Source organism: Oryza glaberrima, chromosome 10 (genome assembly GCF_000147395.1).
Source record: "Oryza glaberrima chromosome 10, OglaRS2, whole genome shotgun sequence".
Classification (NCBI taxonomy): domain Eukaryota; kingdom Viridiplantae; phylum Streptophyta; class Magnoliopsida; order Poales; family Poaceae; genus Oryza; species Oryza glaberrima.
This window is the reverse complement of record NC_068335.1, coordinates 2,671,550-2,696,868: the sequence shown is the minus strand read 5'-3', so window position 1 is coordinate 2,696,868 and position 25,319 is coordinate 2,671,550. Positions and strand designations below refer to the sequence as shown.

Sequence of the window (25,319 nt, the reverse complement as noted above, 5' to 3'; positions counted from 1 at the left end):
CTTGGGCTGTTGTAGTAGCAAGAACAGTGCTGTCGATCACCAGGATAGCTGCAGCTTCGCATGGCTGCTTTAAGCAAAAACAAAAGGTGCTTTTACCTGGCGTGTTTGGAGATTTGGCGCTAGCAAAAGATGCTCATGTTCTTCTTACATGCATATATCTTGGTCAATTTGTGTCTGCCATAGTCTTAAAAAAAGTTTATATTTTTCAGTGCACGCAATCAATTAATTAAGCAGGCATTTTCTAATGCAAAATAAAGGTTTGTGCTTTTTTTCTTCAACAGGAGGGCTCGGCTAATTAGGAAATTAAAACCGTCGATCCCTGTTTTTATAAGATGCCACATAGGTTAAACCGATCACATGACAATAAAATATATGAAGAGATAAAGGTTACAATAGGTTTTATACCGGTATACACACTTACCTATGTCTTGGACAAAATTAAAACTCACAATTTAGCAACACTATAGCTAGTATATGAAACCCAATGCTCTAGAGCGTACATTGTTTAATTCATCAACTCAAACCTCTACACTCTTTAAAACTATGGAATCAAACTCCCCATCAGAAACGACCTTATGTTCAACTCACCCCGAAATTATTAATAGGCTTATTTCGAAATGAGAGTATTACACTTTGAATTCCCAAAGCCATTAAAATTTTCAAGCTATGCAAAAGCTTTATAATAAGCCAAAAGAAATTTCAGAAAAAAAACATTTATTTCGCAAGCTGTCATTGTCATCATGCACTAGCTTGCACCATATGAGAGACCTACCAACAATCTTGGCCGTAAGTAACCGGGCTCTGATCACGAGAAGACAGCGTCTCCAGTGGCGTCACTCCATCTCCAGTGAGTCAGCAGCAGCCAGGGGCAAATCGGGAAACACACGTGCAGCCAGGGGCATTTTCGGAAACTCCCGAGCATTTTAAGGCAGCAAAGAGAGCATTGCATGCATAGTGTGAGCAGCAGCTTCATCACACCGAGCTCGCAAAAAACACAATCAATCGATCCCCAATTCGATCCCCATGGGCGCCGCGATCAGCTGCTGTGGCTGTCCTCCTCGCCGCCGTGCAGGCGCGGCCAACGACGCGGCGGCGGGACTCACCGACGACATCCTCGCCGAGATCTTCCTCCGGCTGCCGCCGCACCCGGCCTGCCTCCGCCGCGTCTCCCTCGTCAGCCGCCGGTTCCGCCGCGTGGTCACCAGCCGCCGCTTCCTCCGCCGGTTCAGCGACCTCCACGGCGGCGCGCCGGGGGCTCCCCTCGTCGGCTTCTTCAGCAACCACAACCATGGCCCCTGGGCGGACACCCGCTTCATCCCTGTCGGCGTCGACGGCACCGGGGACTGCCGTCGGAGCCGCTGCCGCAGCCGCCGCGCCACCGCGGCGCGTAATCCCGGCGGGGTGCTCGCCCTGGGCGACGACGCCGAGTGGCACGTCATCGGCTGCCGCGGCGGGCGCGTCCTCCTCCTCAGCCCCACGCGGCTCCGCCTCCTGGTGCTGGAGCCCATGCTCGGCCGCCGCCAGTACATCCCGGCGCCGCCGGCGCCGGAGTACAGGCCGGCATACTTCAGCAACGCCGCCGTGGTCTCCGCCGCGGGGGGCCACGACGAGCTCCGCCTCCGGCCGCACCTGTTCCGCGTGGTGTTCGTCTCGAGCAACGCCGCCACCAAGCGCTCCACCGCCTTCGTCTACAACTCGGCGACGTTCCGGTGGACCAAGGCGGCGGCGACCGAGATGTCGTCGGTGATCGACGGCCGGCCGAGCGTCCTGATCGGCCAGACCCTCTACTGGCACCTCATCTCGCACGGCCTCGTCGCGTTCAACCTGGAGACGCACGAGCTGCACGAGATCCTGGTGCCGGCCGACGCGTTCGACGACGTGCACGATGCCAACCTGAGCATCGTCGTCCCCAGGAGCGGCGGCGGCGTCGTCGGCCTCGCCGCGGTGTCCGGGTACATCCTCCAGCTCTGGACGCTGCGCGACTACACCCACGGCGCGTCCACCTGGGACCTGCGCAACATCGTGGTGCTGGACGCGTTGCTCCCCCTGCGCAACGCTCGGCTGCCGCCGCCGCCGCAGCTGCCGGCGTCGGCGAAGCCGATGCCTCTGGTGTGGTTGATGGCGCTGGACGAGGACGAGAACGTGGGGTACGTGTGGACCGCGGCTGGGGTGTTTGCTGTTCAGCTTGACACCATGAATTACCACAAGGTGCTTGGACCTGTTTGTAGGGGGATGCAATTTGTTTTCCCCTACAAAAGCTTCTTTCTCCCTCAAGGTACATAACATATTTACTCCTGATCATAGCTTTGCTTAATTTTGGGCACTAAATTTTGAAAAGTTCAAATGAACCTAAATTATGCTCTTGTTGATTGAAAATAATTGTTGTTTTGAACTTGGCTGATATATACCAAACTTTTAAAAATTTGACTATAAATCAGTCAAGGGTTTATTATATATGAGTTACGACACTCTGATAATTCACTCACTCAGTATATGGTTAATTGACTGGTCAGAATTAATGATCAACCCGTACTACGTATAAACAGGACATACATTGTAACAATTGTTTGTTTTTTAAAAAAATCTTCTCCTGTTGTAATTGTTAGTTACATATGTGCAAATCTTGGTCATATGTACTTAGTTGGAATTTGACATGAAAAATTCTGTCTGGTAAACTCAATGAACCTAAACTGTGTTCTTATTTGTACCTTATTAAATAGGGGATGGCGCTGCAAAGTATTCTTGCAAATGCTTATCGTTTTAATTGTTATTGGAAACGGTAACATTCAATATTAATTCTCACGCATGTGCTTACACTGTTTTGTTTTTAAGTTCTGTTTACAGACTATATATTGATGAAAAGTTTAATTAACTGTGTGTTTTGTGCTTTTTCACATTTACTTGTAGTCTATTATCACTTTCTTAACTCTAACTGCAAGTTTTTGTTTTGGTTTGTTATCATGGTTTTCCATTATTATAGGTCTAAATATAGATCTTGAAACATATTTCAGAGCATATCTGTTATTTTTCAGGTGGAAGTGCAGCCATGATTATGTAATCTACTCCTTCCTGGGAAAAGTAAGTTGATATATCCAACTGCATGAACATAAGAGATAACTAATTACTGTTTAAGAATATTTTGACAGAAAATGACTATATATATGCATTTGTACATCTTGCTTGAAAAATAAGTTTATAATATTCTAACTTAGTTTCTTTTTCAACTGCATTTAGAAAGAACAGTAGGATATAGCACAATATGCATTTCGCGAAATAGTATATGGTTGTCCATACTCCATGCATACATCATCTTTCTTTTTATGACTGAAGGCAGTAGCAAGTTTTCACCATGCTCTTTGGACAGATATAATTAATTCAAACAGATAAGTACAATATAATTGAAGGCTGTACGTTGAGTTTACATTTTACAAATTTCTGTAATCCATAGTGCCTCTGTTGGATTTATAAAAGGTGAATCACACCTGAATCCTGAAGCAATATGTTTTGCAAGTAGTAGGTTTTCATGGTTGAAAATCAGGCTCTTGATGCAGTCCTAAAATACAATTGTGTTTATGAAAACAAATGTAAGATCGACTTAAATGAAATATATATAGTTGTACTTTTAAATCTGTATCTATGCAAAATTGCGTTGGAAAATCTGCTATACCTAGCTAGTTTGTTACTATATGATATAAAAGTTATACTACTGCATACATATGATCGATATTTATGGTACTCCATACATTAACCCATTTATATACACGCCATTGTGTTTGATTATTTTTTTTCCTGTTTATGTTTTATTCTTGATGTCACTGTAATGGAGTTGTAAGCATATAGTAATGTGTTTATCGTAGCTATCCGTCCATGTAATCTAAAACAAATTAAGCTGTATTCTGAGTAACAGTAATGCAGGTGCTATATATGAAGTGGCCTTAAAAGTTTCATAACAACATTAATTCTTGTTGTTCTAAAGATCAACTGATATAGTTGTGTCCAAGTGATATACATACGGCTTATTTGAAATGCCATGTTTTATTCTTGGCGTTATGATATGATCCACAAACGTATGTCTTGCCATTTTGAATATCGTTAATATTATATATTTTTCACGTAGATGAGTAGAGTTTATTATATTGTCTTACGGATGTGACATATATATATAGTTGATCAATGCAAGACATTAGTTGTCCCCTCCATTAAATAAATTGCACTGGATGTTCGAGATCTTTTTCTTTCTCTGAATAATGATGAGTTAATAGTTTCATCTTTTCTTTCGCAACTCATGATTTCTATACTCCATTTACTCGATGATATATAAAGTATGTATATTCTTTAGCATATAATCAATCGGAAATGGCAACACAATAACCAAATCCTAGCTATTTCCTTCCTGCTGTGGATAAGTTTGTGACAATCATGTTGGAAGGAAGTAATTAGAATCACATATAGAAAAAATAATACTTCTCTAGTAAATATTGTCAGAAATATATCGCCTTTTGTTTTTCCTATAACATTTTGTTTTTGATCCTTAATTATGCATTGATGAAGCTTTTGGATCAGCTAATTATGATATTAATTACCACCACTCTTAAAACCTAAAAACCAGCAGTATACAGTTATAACTAGAACAACAAGGTGGTGACTTTTAGATATTTTTATTTTAGTCATTTTTTCTCAGTTGTGGTTATGCATTCGCACACATTTGGATTTGTATAAAGTGCGATAACTCTGTGAACTTACACATTTTAAATATTCTTCTTTCTATAATTTCTTAAATGTTATTGATTTTATTATTATACATACAACTTATGCATATTATTATTGTTTATTAGCTCTAATTGTTGGCTTAGCTATTATGTTGGTGGAATGATAGTTTTTATTATTTTCTCCAAATAATGAGTATGTTACTACTAAGGGTTGACATAACCTCATTGCATGTAGCAACATTGTTCGCTCTATACTATATCCTTATGATTTTGAAAATATGCATCCATGGCTTAATTATGATGAATTCTATGTAATAAGTGAACATAAGAGTCATATGTTACATGCATGCTTTCATGATCATAAATACTAATTAATCAAGCCCTTAATCTCTTCATGTCCTGTTAATGGCAGGTGGCAATGGTGGCAAGGTGATGACGTGAGAATAACCGAGATTTTGCTCATTAAGCTAATAATAGGCTGGCTGAAAACTCTCGGAATTAGATTTAAAGTAATATGTTGTTGTTGGATGAGACCTGAATTAATTACATAGTAAGATGCACTTTTCTGTAATTAATATGTGTGCTTCAGTATTTGCTTCTCCAATTATGTATTTTGTTCCACTTCATTGCTTCTTACATATTTCAACCATCAAATTATCCTCTTTTATATAATATCATGTGTGCATACTCTTGATCACACACACACACACACACACACCCACACACACACACCCCACACACACACACTCACACATACACACACACACACACACATATATGATTTGTTAACTCTATGAAAAACTATTTGAGTTGCATGCCCCTCTCTATTTCATACATCTTTTGACCTTGTATAAACTTTAGACAGAAAAGGGCACCTGACCCGGCTTGCATCAATTGAAAGCAACAGTCTTACAGAGGTAAGGAAATTATAAGCTCTTTTGAAATTCTTTTGTTTCTAGTATATATCTCAACATCAGGGATATGAAATATAGAAAAAAAATATTATCACCTATCTATGTAGTCATGACATCTTGATTAGATCATTTTTATCTTCGGTGCAATAATCGTCTCATTCTCATGTCATTACTGTTACATATGTTCCTTATGTAACTTATATCTAAGTTACTTAGGATATATATTTCTAAGAATTGCCTCTGTAGGGGTTGTTAAAATGCCTCTAGAAAATGCTTTTGCATATGATTCAAATTTTAAAGTTACGAAAGATGCCCGTACAATATAAAAGTCAACAAAAATATACTAAAAATATCTCTAAAGCGTCTAAAGAGTAAAAGTGTTCTACGCAATTTTAAAATGTCTCTACACTTTAGAATTACTGATTTTTAGAGGGGACCTCTATGTACATGAGGTTATTGTGTTAGTGATAAGCTAGTCTCAGTGTAAAATTATCACTTTAAGTTACTAGAAAAGCTGCAGACAATACTTAGCCTAAAGTTTCAGTTACTACCTTTTTGTTTATTCTGTATTTGGGGAGATTAACCAAGTTCTAGTTTAATAGTTTTGTTATATGTTAGAATTCATAGGTTCTTTAAGTATCAATGACGCATGCATCCACTGCTATGCCACACTGTACCATGCTGTCTTAATTAATGATTGTTCATCCACTCACCTCACCTGTTCGACACCTTGGCCTAGCTATATGTACAGTTTTAGGACTAATACCTTGGCCTCATGGCCACTATGGACGCTGTCATGGCCTTCGATTTTAGGCGTACACGATTGATGTCGAGACCAAACACGTCAAATAGTAGTTTGCTTGTGCTAACTACAACCATGATTTTTCCTACACTAGCTTATACACCACAGGTATACCATACACATAAGCTAGCGAACATGTTTTTTAGGGTTTGGAACCATACATTTTAAATATTCCTCTTTCTATAATATCTTAAATGTTGTTGATTTTGTTATTATAGATACAACTTATGCATATTATTATTGTTTATTAGCTCTAAATGTTGTCTCAGCTATTATGTTGGTGGAATAATAGTTTTTATCTTTTTCTCCAAATAATGAGTATGTTACTACTAAGGGTTGACATAACCTCATTGCATGTAGCAACATTGTTCGCTCTATACTATATCCTTATGATTTTGAAAATATACATCCATGGCTTAATTATGATGAATTCTATGTAATAAGTGAACATAAGAGTCATATGTTACATGCATGCTTTCATGATCATAAATACTAATTAATCAAGCCCTTAATCTCTTCATGTCCTGTTAATGGCAGGTGGCAATGGTGGCAAGGTGATGACGTGAGAATAACCGAGATTTTGCTCATTAAGCTAATAATAGGCTGGCTGAAAACTCTCGGAATTAGATGATTTAAAGTAATATGTTGTTGTTGGATGAGACCTGAATTAATTACATAGTAAGATGCACTTTTCTGTAATTGATATGTGTGCTTCAGTATTTGCTTCTCCAATTATGTGTTTTGTTCCACTTCATTGCTTCTTACATATTTCAACCATCAAATTATCCTCTTTTATATAATATCATGTGTGCATACTCTTGATCACACACACACACACACACACACACACACCCACACACACACACCCCACACACACACACTCACACATACACACACACATATATGATTTGTTAACTCTATGAAAAACTATTTGAGTTGCATGCCCCTCTCTATTTCATACATCTTTTGACCTTGTATAAACTTTAGATAGAAAAGGGCACCTGACCCTGCTTGCATCAATTGAAAGCAACAGTCTTACAGAGGTAAGGAAATTATAAGCTCTTTTGAAATTCTTTTGTTTCTAGTATATATCTCAACATCAGGGATATAAAATATAGAAAAAAAATATTATCACCTATCTATGTAGTCAAGACATCTTGATTAGATCATTTTTATCCTCGGTGCAATAATCATCTCATTATCATGTACATTACTGTTACATATGTTATTTATGTAACTTATATCTAAGTTACTTAGGATATATATTTCTAAGAATTGCCTCTATAGGGGTTAAAATGCCTCCATAAAATGCTTTTACATATGATTCAAATTTTAAAGTGATGAAAAGATGCCCCTACAATATAAAAGTAAACAAAATATACTAAAAAAATCTCTAAAGTGTCTATAGAGTAAATGTGTTCTAGGCAATTTTAAAATGTCCCTACTCTTTAGAATAACTGATTTCAGAGGGGACGTCTACGTACATGAGGTTTTTGTGTTAGTGATAAGCTAGTCTCAGTGTAAAATTATCACCTTAAGTTTCTAGAAAAGCTGCAGACAATACTTAGCCTAAAGTTTCAGTTAATATCTTTTTGTTTATTCTGTATTTGGGGAGATTAACCAAGTTCTAGTTTAATAGTTTTGTTGTATGCTACGCATGCATCCACTGCCATGCCACACTGTACCATGCCGTCTTAATGATTGTTCATCCACACACCTCACCTGTTCGACACCTTGGCCTATATGTACAGTTTTAGGACTAATACCTTGGCTTCATGGCCACTAAGGACGCTGTCATGGCCTTCGATTTCAAGCTAGGCGTGGTGCTTGACGATGTTGTCTTTTAGTTGGTTGAGAGTAGCACCAAAATCACAGAATTTGAGTGGGAGACAAATAGCTTGGCACTGATTAGAACCCTGCTGGTGGATCTCCTGGACTTTGTCGTCTTCCCCATGGTTGGCAGTTGGCTTGGCTATGCCTACATTCGCGTGGAGCAAGGGGGGGGGGGGTGGCATAGGGCAACTTCCAAAATATTTCAGAAATTAGCGAGGAAAAATCGATTCAAATTTGCCTTGACTCAGACCCCATTGGACATCTCAGAATTTATGCTATTCCCAGCCAAGGATGGGATACTAGGCTTCACCAGTGTACTGGGCTCGCACATCATCTTCTTCCACTTGGACATTGCAAGTGATGCCCTTGCCGCCATCAGGACATGGAAGATCTAGAACGTTACTCCGGTGGACCACTTCTTTCTATCCCACGTGAACATTCTTGGGACTCTGGTTCTTTAGCTTCTCCATGGGTGGTGGAGTATTATGTCTCCGACTCTGATGAAGGAGGAGAAGAAGAACAAGGTGATGATGATGATAATGATTATGATGAGCTTAGGGCAATGCTGCCAACATTGCAATGAGGTAAGTGGTAGTCATTTGCCACAGTGGAGTGAGTCATGGTCTGATGAAGATTTTGACCAAGAGAAGGATGCATTGATCCTAGTAATCAGCACAAACTTAAATGTTATTGCGTTCATCACTGAAGCAAATGCAGTTTTACTGCATGTAGCTGGTGACGTCGAGACCAAACACGTCAAATAGTAGTTTGCTTGTGCCAACTACAACCATGTTTTTTCCTACACTATAGCTTATACACCGCAGGTATACCATACACATAAGCTAGCGAACATGTTTTTTAGGGTTTGGAACCATACATAACTTTTCTTATTTTTTTTAGCTAGGAAGCAAAATATTTTTACTCTTAGTAATTAAAAAAAAGCACACAGTACTTAGCCTATCCTCAAGTTATAGTTTCTATCATATTTGTTTTTTCTTTTTACATGGGGAGATTTACCAGGGGCCATATGTTGTGCATACAACATTTCTTTGTATGTAAACCAACTAATAAATATCACTGAAAATTCTAGAACAACTGTACATATTCTTCCAATAATATTACATATATTTCTAAAGCCCTCACCTCAAATTCATTATATTTTAGCCCTAAAGAAATATAATAGTTTAAAGAGTATAAAATTGTCGGAATTTTTTCTTTCTTGCTCCCTATGTACGATGAATTTGAACATGAGATTTTCACATAGATGGGCGTAATCGTCAGGGTTTTGGTCATCGAATACATCTATGAAGATGGTTACAACGCAAGGACACAAGTTATAATCCTCCACCTTGACGCTATGCGCACATATGATTCCTATCACCAAGTTCCTGATTGGGACATGGACTCCGACTCAGGTCATGAGATGAAGGCTGTTTTTTTTCCTGGAGTGCAAGTCTTGTGTGGAGAAGAAGGATAAGACTGATAACGATCAGTATAAACATGTCGTGGTTAGACCACAAGTGACTGGGTTTGTAGAGCATCCTAACTCAATTTTGCTTCAAGCCGAGCTGGGTGTTTTCATAATAAACACAAAATCGAAAGAATACAAGCAGCTATCTTAGAGGACCAACTTCACCACTATATATCCCTACACGAGCTTCTATTTGCTTCCCTAAGCTAACGAGCTAGTTAAGTATTTATTTGTTTTTGTGTGTGCGCTCTGTGGTGTGTGCCGTATAGCCGAGAAAACAAAAAAAAGTGTGTTCCGCCACCGTAAAAGATAAAATGGGTGTTCTAAAATTTCCCCAAAAAGTAAATCAAACAAAACAAACCTTTTTTAGTTCATTCCATAATTTTCCACATAATATATTATTACGATGAAATTTTTGTATTTAGTGAACATAACAGTGATATATGTATGCATGTTTGCATGATGATAGATACTAATTAGCACTACTAAAAAAAGGAATTTTCCAACTGGCCAAAACAAATTTTTGCATATGGGCCTTTGGCCCGTTTGTACCCAGGCATATGCGAATATCGCCATTTTTCCATGCGGGTAGCGCAACTGCATGCGAAAATAGGATTCTCGCATGCTGTCACCTAAGCCAACCGCATGCAAAAATAGTTTCGGAAAAAAATAAAAATCTAAAAAAGAAAACAGCCCGAAACCCTAGACGTCCCCACCACGCACCGGCCGCATCTACGTCTGATTATGGAGCTTGGAGACTAAGGAGTAAAGCAAGGTATACTCTATGAGAGGCAGCCGCAACTTCGATTTCATGCCGCGAGTGCCACCGGGCCAGCGCTGTGCCCTGGCTAGCGGGGGACACTAGACAAATATACATTGATTTGTTATATAAGGTACTTCACCATCTTCTGAATTTTTTTTCAGTTTTCACCACTTTCACACAATGCCGAAAAGATTCCTCTACGAGAAAGAATTTTAAAAAATATGCTAAAAATGTCTCAAAAGTTTCTTTAGAGTAAAAGTGTTCTAGGCATTTTTAAAATGTCTCTAAAATGTGTCTCTACTTTTCAAAACTCTTGATTTTAGAGGGACCTCTACAAAAGTGCCTCTACATGAGTTTCTTTTGGAAGTGATAAGCTTGGGAGTATGTTCTTTACTACTAATAAGGAACCATATTAGTTTTTCTGTAGAAAATTATCACTTTGCGTTATTATCACCTTGATGGTTGGGCCCATCATGCGTTTGTAAAGATCGTCATCCGGAGTACGGGCCATCATACTTCAGCAACACCGCTGTGGTCTCCGCCGCGGGGGGCCACGACGAGCTCCACCCACACCTGTTCCGCGTGGTGTTCGTCTCGAGCAACGCCACCACCAAGCGCTCCACCGCCTTCATCTACAACTCAGCGACGTTCCAGAGGATCAAGGTGGCAACGACCGAGATGTCATCGGTGATCGACGGCCGGCAGAACGTCCTCATTGGCCAAATCCTCTACTGGCACCTCATCTCGCACGGCATCGTCGCGTTCAACCTGGACACGCACGAGCTGCACGAGATCCTGGTGCCGGCCGACGCGCTCGACAACGTGCACGAGGCCAACCTGAGCATCGTCGTCCCCAAAAACGGCGGCGCCAGCCTCATTGCGGTGTCCGGGTACATTCTCCAGCTCTGGACGCTGCACAACTACACCCTTGGCGCTTCCACCTAGGACCCGCGCAAGATGATGATGCTCGACCTATGTGTTGTATAGCGGGGAAAAGAAAAAATGTGTGTTCCTCCACTATAAAAGATAAAATGGGGGTTGTCTAAATTTTCCTAAGAATGTAAATCACACAAAACAAAACCTTTTTCAATGGATTCCATAGTTTTCTACAGGAATAATTATTATGATGAATTTTGAGTTTTAAGTGAACATAAAGGTGATATGTATCTATGCTTGCAAGTTGAAATAAACTAATCGGGCTATTATCCTCTACATGTACTGCTAGGTGGCAATGGTTGTGTGTGCTTTTGCATTTTGCATATTATGCACTTTACAGAGTAAGAAGCTCTATGTGCTAGGCGATTCATGGAAGCTTGTCCTTATTATTCAAAGGGTTTCAGACTTAGAAGAAGACCTATCCGATTATATTAGTTCTCTCTTATATAATACTATATATACATACTCTTGATTTTATATATGGTCTGATAACAGCATCAAATATAATTTGAGCTATATACCATGTCTACTTCACACATGTCACCTCGTGACCTCAAGCAACCCGCTGTGCTCGACTACGCCATCTACTGGCTGGTAGAGGGGAGGACCCAAATCATTGAATTTGAATCAGATACCAACACCCTAGCGCTATTAGAACACCGATGGACCTCCCGGACTTCCTCGTGTTCCCCATGGAAGACGGGTGGCTTGGCTACGCATGCAAGATGGGCCCAATCATCAGGGTTTTCGCCATCGAAGATATCTACGAAGACGGTGATGCCACCTGGACAAAGTTACTGCTCTCCATCTCGATGCTATGCCGCCAAATCAATCATATCACCAAGTTCTTGATTCGGATCAGACTTCGACTCTGATGATGAGATGGAGGTTGTATTAATGCTGGCACAGAAGTTTGGTCCCAAGGAGAAGAAGGATAGCAACATCATTCCCTCGCACCCAGCAGCGATTAAAAGTGATAATGATGAGTATAACCATATCGTGATTAGGCCAAGAGTTATCGGGTTCATAGACTATCCCAACTCAATCTTAGTTCGAACTGAGCTAGGTGTATTCATGGTTGACATTGAATCGAATGAATACGAACAATTGAATCAGAGGATCAACTTCGCCACTGTATATCCCTACGTGAGCTTCTACACCACATGTATAAATCTGAGATATCTTTTTTCTTTTTCTTTTTTGCAGCAAGCTGTAGTTAACGGGGCCTTGATGCATTAAGTGTATTGTGTTTTGTTGAATAAATTTGCCTGTTCTAATTATTTGAGGTGTGAGGCAGCATATGATATATTATTTTCTGTTATATAATATTATATGTACGTACTCTTGTGTTCATATATGATTTGTTAACTCCATGGAAAACTAGTTGAGCTGCATGCCATGTCTATTTCACATGTGTCCCCTCACCCACCCTTGCACCAACACAATACAAGTTAGTACCATATCATAGTTACGTTCGCAACATACCTTGCTTCTACTTGGACGAGTGCAACTTATACCGCATCAGCATGTGAGTCTGGAGCTCGGTGATGAAGGAGTGGTGGGAGATAAAGTACATGAAATGCAGCTGCGACTTTGGTTTCATGCTGAGCACCATCGTCGCTTGAGCCGTCCACTGAGTGGGTGGTAGGGAAGAGGACACAAATGGTTTCAGCATCAAGACACAAATTAATATGCATTGATTTGACATATATGTGACTTCAGCTTCTTCTGTAAAAGAAATCTCAAGTTTTCACTTAATGTGTAAAGGCATTTTATTGACCTGTCGATGCAAACCATTAATTGGTTGGGAAGGGAGGACTCTCTCACCCAGCACCACGACGTGAACCCCATACCTAGATGCTACTTCACCAATGACGATAGCTGCGGCACCGCCATGATCTGCAGCTGCAATAGATCAGAACATGCCGGTTTTAGTGATTGTGACTGTCAATCAACAACGTACCACATCACTGTTGTGTTCACGACTTACCCTACTTCTATCTGGATGACTGCAACATAGACCACATCTGCGTGCGAGTCTAGAGCTCGTAGAAGAAAGCAAGGTATACTCCATTAGAGGGCACAATTGCGACTTCAATTTCATACCGAGTGCCACCGTTGCCGGCGCCATCCATTGCCTGGTGGGGGACACTAGTGGTTTCGACATGAAGGGACAAATATACATTGTCTTGAGATATACGGTACTTCATCATCTTCAAAAAAAAATTCTCTAGTTTTCACCATTTTCACATTATGCCAGAAATATGCCTCTATGATAAAGAATTAACAAAGTTAGCTAAAAATGTCTCTAAAGTGTCTCTGGAGTAAAAATGTTCAATGCAATTTTTAAAATGCCTCTAAAATGTGTCTCTACACTTTGAAACTCCTCATTTTAGAGGGCACCTCTACAAAAGTGCCTCTACATGAGTTTTTTTGGAAGTGATAAGCTTGGGAGTTTGTTCTTTACTACTAATAAGGAACCATATTAGTTTTTCAGCAGAAAATTATCACTTTGCGTTATTAGAGAAAGTGCACACACTACTTACCCTAAAAGTTCCCGTTAGTGTCATATTTTATCATTTTTGTTTATTCTGTATTTGGGGAGATTCACCATGTTAATAAGAAAACTGCTCACAGTACTTAGCTTAAATCCTCTACTGGCACCTCATCTCCCATGGCATCATCACCTTCAACGTCAAGACACACGAGCTGCACGAGATCTTGGTGCCCGCTGACGCCTTTGACAACGTTCACGAGCAACCTGAGCATCGTCGTCCCCAAGAACGGCAGCGTCAGCCTCACCGCCGTGTCCGGGTACACCCTCCAGCTCTGGACGCTGCGGAACTACACCCATGGCGCTTCCACCTGGGACCTGCGCAAGATCGTGATGCTCGACCTGCGTGTAGTATAGCGGGGAAAAGAAACAATGTGTGTTCCTCCACTATAAAAGATAAAATGGGTGCTGTCTAAATTTTCCTACGAAAATGTAAATCACACAAAACAAACCTTTTTCAATGGATTCCATAAGTTTCTACAGGAATAATGATTATGATGAATTTTGAGTTTTAAGTGAACATAAAGGTGATATATATCTATGTATGCAAGTTGAAATAACCTAATCGGGCTATTTATCCTCTACATGTTCTGCTAGGTGGCAATGGTTGCAGAGGTGTGATGAAGCGAATAACCGAGATTTGGCTAAGCAAATAAGCTGGCTGGCTTTAAAAATTCCTTGAACTGGATGAGTTATCTGATGTTGTTGATGGATGCTACCTGAATTACAAAGTAAGAAGCACTTTACTCTAATTAATATGTGTGCTTTTGCACTTTACAAATTAAGCACTTTTACAAAGTAAGAAGCTCTAAGTGCTAGGCGATTCATGGAAGCTGGCCGGTCCTTATTATGCAAGGGGTTTCAGACTATGAAGAATGCCTATCCGATTATATCAGTATATATATGTCCTCTTGATTTTAGATACGATCTGTTAACACCATCAAATATAATTTGAGCTATATACCGTGTCTACTTCACATATGTCACCTCATGACCTCAAGCAATCCACTGTGCTCAACTATGCCATCTACTGGCTGGTAGAGGGGAGGACCCAAATCATTGAATTTGAGTTGGATACCAACACCCTAGCGCTACTTAGAACACCGATGGATCTCCCAGACTTCCTCATCTTCCCCATGGAAGACGGGCGGCTTGGCTACGCAGGCATGATGGGCCCAATCATCAAGGTATTCTCCATCAAAGACATTTATGAAGATGGTTATGCCACCTGGATAAAAGTTACTGCTCTCCATCACGATGCTATGCAGCCAAATCAATCATTTCACCAAGTTCTTGATTCGGATTCAGACTCCGACTCCGATGATGAGATGGCGGTTGTATTAATGCTGGCACGAAAGTTTGGTCCCAAGGAGAAGAAGGATAGCAACATCATTCCCTCGCTCCCACCAGCGATTAAAAGTGATAACGATGCGTATAACCATGTCATGATTAGGCTAAGAGTTATCGGGTTCATAGACGACCCCAACTCAATCTTAGTTCAAACTGAGCTGGGTGTATTCATGTTTGACATTGAATCGAATGAATACGAACAATTGTCTCAGAGGATGAACTTTGCCACTGTCTATCCCTACGTGAGCTTCTACACCACATGTATAAATCTGAGATATCTTTTTTTTTTGCAGCAAGTACAAACACTATATGTTTTTCACATGGATAATAGTTAACGGGCCCAGATGCATTAAGTGTATTGTGCTCTATTGATTTTATTTTGTTGAATAAATTTGCTTGTTCTAATTATTTGAGGTGTGAGGCAGTATATGATATATTATTCTCTGTTATATAATATTATATGTACGTACTCTTGTGTTCATATATGATCTGTTAACACCATGGAAAACTAGTTGAGCTGCATGCCATGTCTATTTCACACGTGTCCCCTCACCCGCCCTTGCACCAACACAGTACAAGTTAGTACCATATCGTAGTTACGTTCACAACTTACCTTGGTTCTATCCGGACGAGTGCAACTTATACCGCATCAGCACGTGAGTCTGTAGCTCGGAGATGAAGCAGTGGTGGGAGATAAAGTACATGAAATGCAGCTGCGACTTTGGTTTCACGCCGAGCACCATCGTCGCTAGAGCCGTCCACTGGGTGTGGGTGGTATGGAAGGGGACACAAATGGTTTCAGCATCAAGACACAAATTAATATGCATTGATTTGACATATATGTGACTTCAGTTTTTTCTGTAAAAGAAATGGTTTTTCCATGCATTAGCAACACAACATCATTTCACTATGTCATATTTTTTTAAACAAAATATTTACATCAAGTAGATGGAAAAAATATTTTCTGGAACAACAGTAAATGTGTGGACTGACTTTAGGATTAATTTTTATAATTGATAACTGATGATAGTTATTTATATCTTATTACACAGGAATCAAGATTGGGCCTACATTCAAGATTTCTCCGCATGGCTAGCTATTAACCAGGCTATTGCACATTCAGTAGTTAAACTGTCAGAAATGTTGTAAACTCGTTTAATTAATAAACCTATATTGTCATGTGTTTTTTACCTGCATTAACTTTCATATGTGTACTTTGACATGCAATCAGCCTATGGTATACTAGCAGCATTTCAATATCTCATATTTTTTAAAAAAATATTTACATCAAAGTAGATGGAGAAATTATTTTGTGCCACAAACAGTAAATGTGTGAACTTTGGGATCAATTGTTATAACTGATATACATGATGTTAGTTATATATCTTATTTCACAGGCATCAAGATTGAGCGTGGCTGTCTTCTCATCAGGCCATCTAATTGAAGCAAAATAAATTGATCGATTTTCCTTAGCAGTGTGATCGAGTTACGCATCTGTCCAGCGCGCGTGTACGTCGGGCATATATCTAGCCAGTGTGATTGTTCGGGAGTCTGATGATGTTTACCTGCATTTAATTATGTATATATACAATGAGATGTGATCAGCTTATGGCATACTGGCAACTGTGTTTACCTCTGCAGTAACTACGATAATGCTGGACTGTTTATATCTTCAGCTAGTAAAACAGCCGTATAGATCATAAAATGCATTTTTGTGGAGTATATTGTATATATATATAGAGATCTTGTCCTTTATATACGGCTGGTACAAGATAACGTACACAGTTTTATATCTTGCGACCACTTAGCTTATCACCTAACAATACTAATAAGCATCAAAACATATATCCTTTTCCAGCTGTCCGTCGTTCAATTACTCGATCTCATACCGTTATTATATAGCAAATGTTATTACAGGATATAATTTGCTGGTGGGTATCGAAAAAGGTGCCACGGCTGCAGGATATCTTCAGAAAACTGTTACTTTTATTGGAGGATATCGTAACCATTATTTTATTATTCCTGAACCATCTAAAGAGAGAAACTACGTTGAAAAGATGAATTTGCCCTCGAGGAAGCACAGGTTACTCAGCTTGGTTTGTTTGAATATACCATGCCATCTCTACTCGATCCGATCCCGTCCAAAACCTTAGGTTGGCGGCCACGAGTATATTTCGTAACTTTTTCAAATTTTCACAAAAAAATTAAAATGTTTATTTTGCAACTCTCAATCTGCCTTAAACCAAGTACATTACTACCATATACTGTATTTCTTCTTTACTCAGTCCTAGGTTACAAACCTGTGGCCGGAGAGGCATTCTTGTTTTTTTTAAAAAAATATCTCTCCAATTGGACTAGAAATAATAAAATAATGGTTGTAGTATCTTCCAACAAATTACAAGTATTTGCGATGTACACTAGCAAATTACAAAAAATTCGAGTGTCCTATAGAAAATTTTGCCTAATTATGCCCATACAAAATGGCAGGATATTACCACTGTATATATCTAGCTGAAACTAAAATCACCTCGGGCACGTAGATTAGCAGAAACTAAAATTTTCTAGAACATTCTTCTACCGGTTGATAGAACCACGCACATCTCCGTATCTCCAATTCTCCATATACAGCCAAGTCAGTCACATGTACTGTAAGAACACTTTAGCAGTTGAGAAAAGGATTGAAAAAAAGTGAAATAGATAGATAAACGCAGCATTGCTGCGTCATCACATGGCATGGCGCTAGCAGCCTTGCCGTCGTCGTCATCCTCGGCCAGGACGAATGCTAGTGCTTTCGGCGTCAGACTGAGCTCCCACCGCGTGTGTCTTTGTGCACGCATGCGTCTCGCGTCTCTCTCGCCATGGCGTCACGGCACCCCTCACTCCCATCCTCTCTATATCCATCTCTCTGCTCTTCACTTCACCCCTCACCAAAATCGATCGCTTTCCAGCAAACTATCACTCATCGGATCGAGTTCGTTCTCATCTGAGCTAGCCCCTGATCACCATGGCCGAGATCAGTGTTGTCCCTGTCGATGTTGTCGACGGCGAGCAGCAGCAGCAACAGAAGGAGCTGCAGCTGGCTGACCTGCCCGACTACGCCTTGCGGAGCATCCTGCTCTGACTCCTGTCAGAAAAAAATGTCTCTAAAGTTTCTCTAGAGGAAAGGTGTTCTAGGCATTTTTAAAATATCTCTAAAATGTGTCTGTACACTTTGAAAATCCTGATTTTAGAGGGGACCTCTACAAAAGTGCCTCCACATGAGTTTCTTTTGGAAATAATAATCTTGGGAGTATGTTCTTTACTACTAATAAGGATCCATATTAGTTTTTCAGCCAAAAATTATCACTTTGCATTTAAAAAAAAAAAAACTGCACACGGTACTTACCCTAAAAATTCCCGTTAGTGTCAAATTTTATCATATTTGTTTTTTCTGTATTTGGGGAAGTTCACCCATGTTAATAAGAAAAACAGCCCACAGTACTTAGCTTAAATCCTCTATTAGCAACTCATCTCCCACAGCATCATTGCCTTCAAACTCAAGACACATGAGCTGCACTAGATCCTGGTGCCCGCTCACGCCTTCGACGACGTTCACGAGCAACCTGAGCATCGTCGTCCCCAAGAACAGCGGCATCGGCCTTACCGCCGTGTCCGAGTACATCCTCCAGCTCTGGACGCTACGCAACTACACCCATAGCGCATCCATTTGGGACCTGCGCAAGATCGTGATGCTTGACCTGTGTGTTGTATAGCGGGGAAAAGAAAAAAATGTGTGTTCCTCCACTGTAAAAGATAACATGGGTGATGTCTAAATTTTCCTAAGAAAATGTAAATCACACAAGATAACCTTTTTCAATGGATTCCATAATTTTCTACACGAATAATTATTATGATGAATTTTGAGTATTAAGTGAACATAAAGGTCATATGCATCTATGCTTGCAAGATGAAATAACCTAATCGGGCTCTTAATCCTCTATATGTTCTGCTAGGTGGCAATTGTTGTACAGGTGATGAAGCGAATAACCGTGATTTGGCTAAGCAAATAAGCAGTTTGGCTTTAAAAAATCTTTGAACTGGATGATTTAAAGTTCTGTTGTTGTTGATGGATGCTACCTTAATTACAAAGTAAGAAGCACTTTACTCTAATTACTATGTGTGCTTTTGCATTTTACATATTATGCACTTTACAAAGTAAGAAGCACTATGTGCTAGGCGATTCATGGAAGCTGGTCCTCGTTATGCAAAGAGTTTCAGACTTTAAAGAAGGCCTATCCGATTATATCAGTTCTCTCTTATATAATACTATATATACATACTCTTGATTTTATATATGATATGTTAACACCCTCAAATATAAATTGAGCTACATACCGTCTCTACTTCACACATGTCACCTCGTGACCTCAAGCAATCCGTTGTGCTCGACTACGACATCTACTAGCGAGTAGAGGGGAGGACCCAAATCGTTGAATTTGAGTTGGATACCAACACCCTAGCGCTACTTAGAACACCGGTGGATTTCCCCGACTTCCTTGCCTTGCCCATGGAAGACGGGCGGCTTGGCTACGCATGCATGATGGGCCCAATCATCAAGGTTTTCACGAAGAAGGATATGCCACCTGGACAGAAGTTACTGCTCTCCATCTCGATGCTATGTGGCCAAATCAATCATATCACCAAGTTCTTGATTCTGACTCCGATGATGAGATGGAGGTTGTATTAATGCTGGCACGGATGTTTGGTCCCAAGGAGAAGAAGGATAGCAACATCATTCCCTCACACCCATGAGCGATTAAAAGTGATAACGGCGAGTATAACCATGTCGTGATTAGGCCAAGAGTTATTGGGTTCATAGATGATCCTGACTCAATCTTAGTTTGAACAGAGCTCGGTGTATTCATGGTTGACATTGAATCGAATGAGTATGAACAATTGTCTCGGAGGATCAACTTCGCCACTGTCTATCCCTACGTGAGCTTCTACAACACAGGTATAAATCTCAGATACCTATTTTCTTTTGTTTTTCAGCAAGTACAAACACTATATGTTTTTCACCTGCACATAGTTAACGGGGCTTGATGAATTAAGTGTATTGTGCTCTGCTGATTTCGTTTTGTTGAATAAATTTGCTTGTTCTAATTATTTGAGGTGTGAGGCAGCATATATATTATTCTCTCTTATATAATATTATATGTACATGCATACTCTTGAGTTTATATATGATTTGTTAACTCCATGAAAAACTAGTTGAGCTGCATGCCATGTCTATTTCACACGTGTCCCCTCACCCGCCGTTGCACCAACACAGTACAAGTTAGTACCATATCATAGTTACGTTCGCAACTTAACATGCTTCTACCCGGACAAGTGCAACTTATACCGCATCAGCACGTGATTCTGGAGCTCGGAGATGATGGAGTACTGGTGGGAGATAAAGTACATGAAATGCGGCTGCGACTTTTGTTTCATGCCGAGCACCATAGTTGCTAGAGCCGTCCACTGGGTGGGTGGTAGGGAAGGGGACACAAATGGTTTCAGCATCAAGACACAAATTAATTTGCATTAATTTGACGTAAATGGGACTTCAGCTTCTTCTGAAAATAAAATCTCAAGTTTTCACTTAATGTGTAAAGGCATTTTATGGACCTATCGATGCAAACCATTAATTGGTTGGGAGGGGAGGACTCTCTCACCCACAACCATGACATGAACCCCATGCCTAGATGCTACTTCACCAATGACGACAGCTGCGGCACCACCAGGATCTGCAGCTGCAATAGATCAGAACATGCCTGTGCTAGTGATTGTGACTGTCAATCAACGACGCACCACATCACTACCGTGTTCACGACTTACCCTACTTCTGTCTGGATGACTGCAACATAGACCACATATGCGTGTGAGTCTAGAGCTCGTAAACGAAAGAAAGGTATATTCCATTAGAGGCCACAGTTGCAACTTCAATTTCATGCCGAGTGCCACCGTTGAAGGCGCCATCCACTTCCTGGTGGGGGACACCAGTGGTTTCAACATCAAGGGACAAATATACATTGTTTTGACATATATGGTACTTCACCATCTTCCAAAAAAGAATCTCTAGTTTTCACCATTTTCACATTATGCCAAAAAATATGCCTCTACGATAAAGAATTAACAAAGTTTGCTAAAAATGTCTCTAAAGTGTCTCTGGAGTAAAAATGTTCAATGCAATTTTTAAAATGCCTCTAAAAAGTGTCTCTACACTTTAAAACTCTTGATTTTAGAGGGGACCTCTACAAAAGTGCCTCTGCATGAGTTTTTTTTGGAGGTGATAAGCTTGGGAGTATGTTCTTTACTACTAATAAGGAGCCATATTAGTTTTTCCGCAGAAAATTGTCACTTTGTGTTATTAGAAAAACTGCACACAATACTTACCCTAAAAGTTCCCGTTAGTGTCTTATTTTATCATATTTGTTTATACTGTATTTGGGGGGATTCACCTTGTTAATAAGAAAACTGTTCATAGTACTTAGCTTAAATCCTCTAATGGCACCTCATCTTGCACGTCATCATCACCTTCAACGTCAAGACAAACGAGCTGCACGAGATCCTGGTGCCCGCTGACGTCTTCGACAACGTTCACGAGCAACCTGAGCATCATCGTCCCAAAGAGCAGCGGCGTTGGCAACACACCGCCGTGTCCAGGTACATCCTCCAGCTCTGGATGCTGCGCAACTACACCCATGGCGCATCCACCAGGGACCTGTGCAAGATTGTGATGCTCGACCTGTGTTTTGTATAGCGGGGAATAGAAAAAATGTGTGTTCCTCCACCATAAAAGATAAAATGGGTGTTGTCTAAATTTTCCTAAGAAAATGTAAATCACACAAAACAAAACCTTTTTCAATGGATTCCATAATTTTCTACAGGAGTAATTATTATGATGAATTTTTTGCATTAATGAACATAAAGGTGATATGCATCAATGCTTGCCAGTTGAAATAAGCTAATCGGGCTATTAATCCTCTACATGTTCTTCTAGGTGGCAATGGTTGCTGAGGTGATGAAGCAAATAACCGAGATTAATTTGGCTAAGCAAATAAGCAGGATGGCTTTAAAAGTTTTTTGAACTGGATGATTTAAAGTTATCTGTTGTTTTTGTTGGATGCTACCTGAATTACAGAGTAAGAAGCACTTTACTCTAATTAATATGTGTGCTTTTGCATTTTACATATTATGCACTTTACAAAGTAAGAAGCACTATGTGCTAGGCAATTCATGGAAGCTGGTCCTTATTAAGCAAAGGGTTTCAGACTTTGAAGATGGCCTATCCGATTATATCAGGTCTCTCTTATATAATACTATATATACATACTCTTGATTTTATATATGATTTGTTAACACCATCAAATATAATTTGAGCTACATACCGTGTCTACTTCACACATGGCACCTCGTGACCTCGAGCAACCCGCTATGCTCGACTACGCCATCTACTGGCTGGTAGAGGGGAGGACCCAAATCATTGAATTTGAGTTGGATACCAACATCCTAGCGCTACTTAGAACACCGGTGGATCTCCCGGAGATTTCCTCGTCTTACCCATGGAAGATGGGTGGCTTGGCTTCGTAGGCATGATGGGCCCAATCACCAAGCTTTTCTCCATCGAAGACATTTGCGAAGATGGTTATGCCACCTAGAGATAGAAGTTACTGCTCTCCATCTCGATGCTATGCGGCCAAATCAATCATATCACCAAGTTCTTGATTCGGACTCCGATGATGAGATATGGAGGCTGTATTAATGCTAGCCCGGAAGTTTGGTCCCAAGGAGAAGAAGGATAGCAACATCATTCCCTGACACCCGCTATTGATTAAAATTGATAATGACGAGTATAACCATGTCGTGATTAGGCCAAGAGTCGTCGGGTTCATAGACGATCCCAACTCAATCTTAGTTCGAACTGAGCTGGGTGTATTTATGGTTGACATTTTATCGAACGAATACGAACAGTTGTCTCATAGGATCAACTTCACAACTGTCTATCCCTACGTGAGCTTCTACACCATAGGTATAGATCTGACATGTCTATTTTCTTTTTACAAAACAAAAATCTTTTTGTTGCCTACCGAGTAATTAAATTACTAATCAACATCTTTGGGAAAAAATTCCTTCTTATTATAAAAATCAGCTCTAAAGTTAAATTTCTCTATATTTCCCATTGGGATATTTTGAATTAGTGTATAGTACAGTGTAAGGACAATTTTATCTTCCTGTAATTTCATAATATATACTATGTCATGCATGAAACAAGCATATACAGAGCAATGCAAGTGTACCTACAGAAAGGTTATTATTAAATATTTATTTTACACACTGAGACTCCTCTAAATCCAAAGATTAAGTAGGCTAAAGTAAATGCGGAATTTTTCTGATCAGTGTCCACCAAATTTTGCATAATCTTTCTGCATATACAGTTGCTACAGTAGGACTTCACAAACTGCATATGTGTTTCAATGCAAAGGTACATTAGGTTTTCCTAAATATAATATACACATACTTATTTGAACTATTTGTTAGCTAGTCCTCAATTCCATTTTCCTCTGTGCATTTTATGGTTGGCCACAGCTGATTATACATACAATTAAGTTCATCAAATAATATAATGTATATTTCTATTACAACGTCTTGAACTGAGCTAATAGCAAGACCTGTGCATGCATGGGGGACATAGTTAATACAACAAGAATATACCTTCCAACAGAACTGCCAAGTGCATCTTGAAAATTATTCAAACCGAAATTTTGTTTATTCAATAGCTTTGTTACTCAAGTGATAACTAGAATAGAATTCGTGCTTTAATAGTACTCTGAATTCAACAAGCTGCAGATAATTAATCTGAGTTAATTATTATTCAATTCTAGAATAGTATATATTACAATTGTACGAGTAATTTTGTAAAGATTGTCCATATATATGTAGTGGGAACTTGCAATATGCCTAACAAAATTTCTACCCTATACCTTATGTGCAAATAGCTTTTGCATCTAATGACCGGCTTTTCCCTAAAAAGTAGTTGCATTTTTCACCAGCTCAACATATATATATATATTCCTTGTGAATTGCAAAGACCTTATACATTTGATGTTGTTACAAACAGTTGGCAAAACTAATTTCAATGAACCGATGCTGATTGATAATGGAAACAACGGTGAAGACGGTTTACAACTTGAACCTCTCATTGATGCAATGCTTCTAGATCAGGAGAACAATAGTACACAATTTGCCACTTAAATCCTTTGCAATTTATAATTAAACACACTACTGGAGAATCTTTGCTAGGTTGACCCGAAACCACAATAGTCCCGGTTTAAAAAAGAACCGGGACTAAAAATGATCTTTAGCCCTGGTTAAAAACCCCACAGCCATTCTACGATCTTTTATCCCGGTTTGTAACACCAACAGGGATTAAAGATTCTCGACACACTGACAGGCCTCCCGGTTCATCCCCTATCAGTGGGTCGAGGATCTTTAGTCCTGGTTGGGGACTAAAAATCACCACTTTAGTCCTGGTTGGTATAATCCATGTCACTTATCATCTCCTCCACAATCGTAACCACACTTCCTCACAGATCCCCTTCCTCCTCCCCTCCCCTCCCCTCTTCTCCCTTCCCATTCCTCCCCTCCCCTCCCTGGCCCTCTCCTCCCCCTCCTCCCTTCCCATTCCTCCTCCCCTCCCCCATCCGGCGGGCAGGCGGCCGGCGGCCGGTGGCGGGCGGGGCTGTGCCCGGCAGGGCCGCGCACATGGCGAACGGCGGCAAGTGGCCGGCGGGGCCGCACATGGGGCGAGTGGCGAGCGGCGGCTTGGTGGCAGCCGGGCGCCCTATCCTCTGCCGGCATTTCTCTCTCTCTCTTTTTGATAATTTGTGATTCACTGAGATGTATAATTTTGTGATTCATTGCAGGATCTGAGATGTATAATCTGTGATGTATTTAATTTGTGTG

The 25,319-nt window shown here is 40.3% G+C and overlaps 2 protein-coding genes across 2 annotated transcripts; both read left to right on the top strand.

The window, feature by feature from the left end:
* Positions 1-1,023: 1,023 nt before the first annotated feature.
* Positions 1,024-3,058, top strand: LOC127786131 (uncharacterized). The gene is made up of 2 exons (XM_052313458.1): positions 1,024-2,275; positions 3,033-3,058. Exons 1-2 carry the CDS (start codon positions 1,024-1,026, stop codon positions 3,056-3,058), a joined length of 1,278 nt encoding a protein of 425 aa, XP_052169418.1.
* An 11,904-nt stretch (positions 3,059-14,962) lies between these two features.
* LOC127752644 (uncharacterized) lies at positions 14,963-24,608 on the top strand. Its single transcript, XM_052278049.1, has 2 exons — positions 14,963-15,593; positions 24,475-24,608. The coding sequence occupies exons 1-2, from the start codon at positions 14,963-14,965 to the stop codon at positions 24,606-24,608; spliced, it is 765 nt and encodes a 254-aa protein (XP_052134009.1).
* The last annotated feature ends 711 nt before the right edge of the window (positions 24,609-25,319 follow it).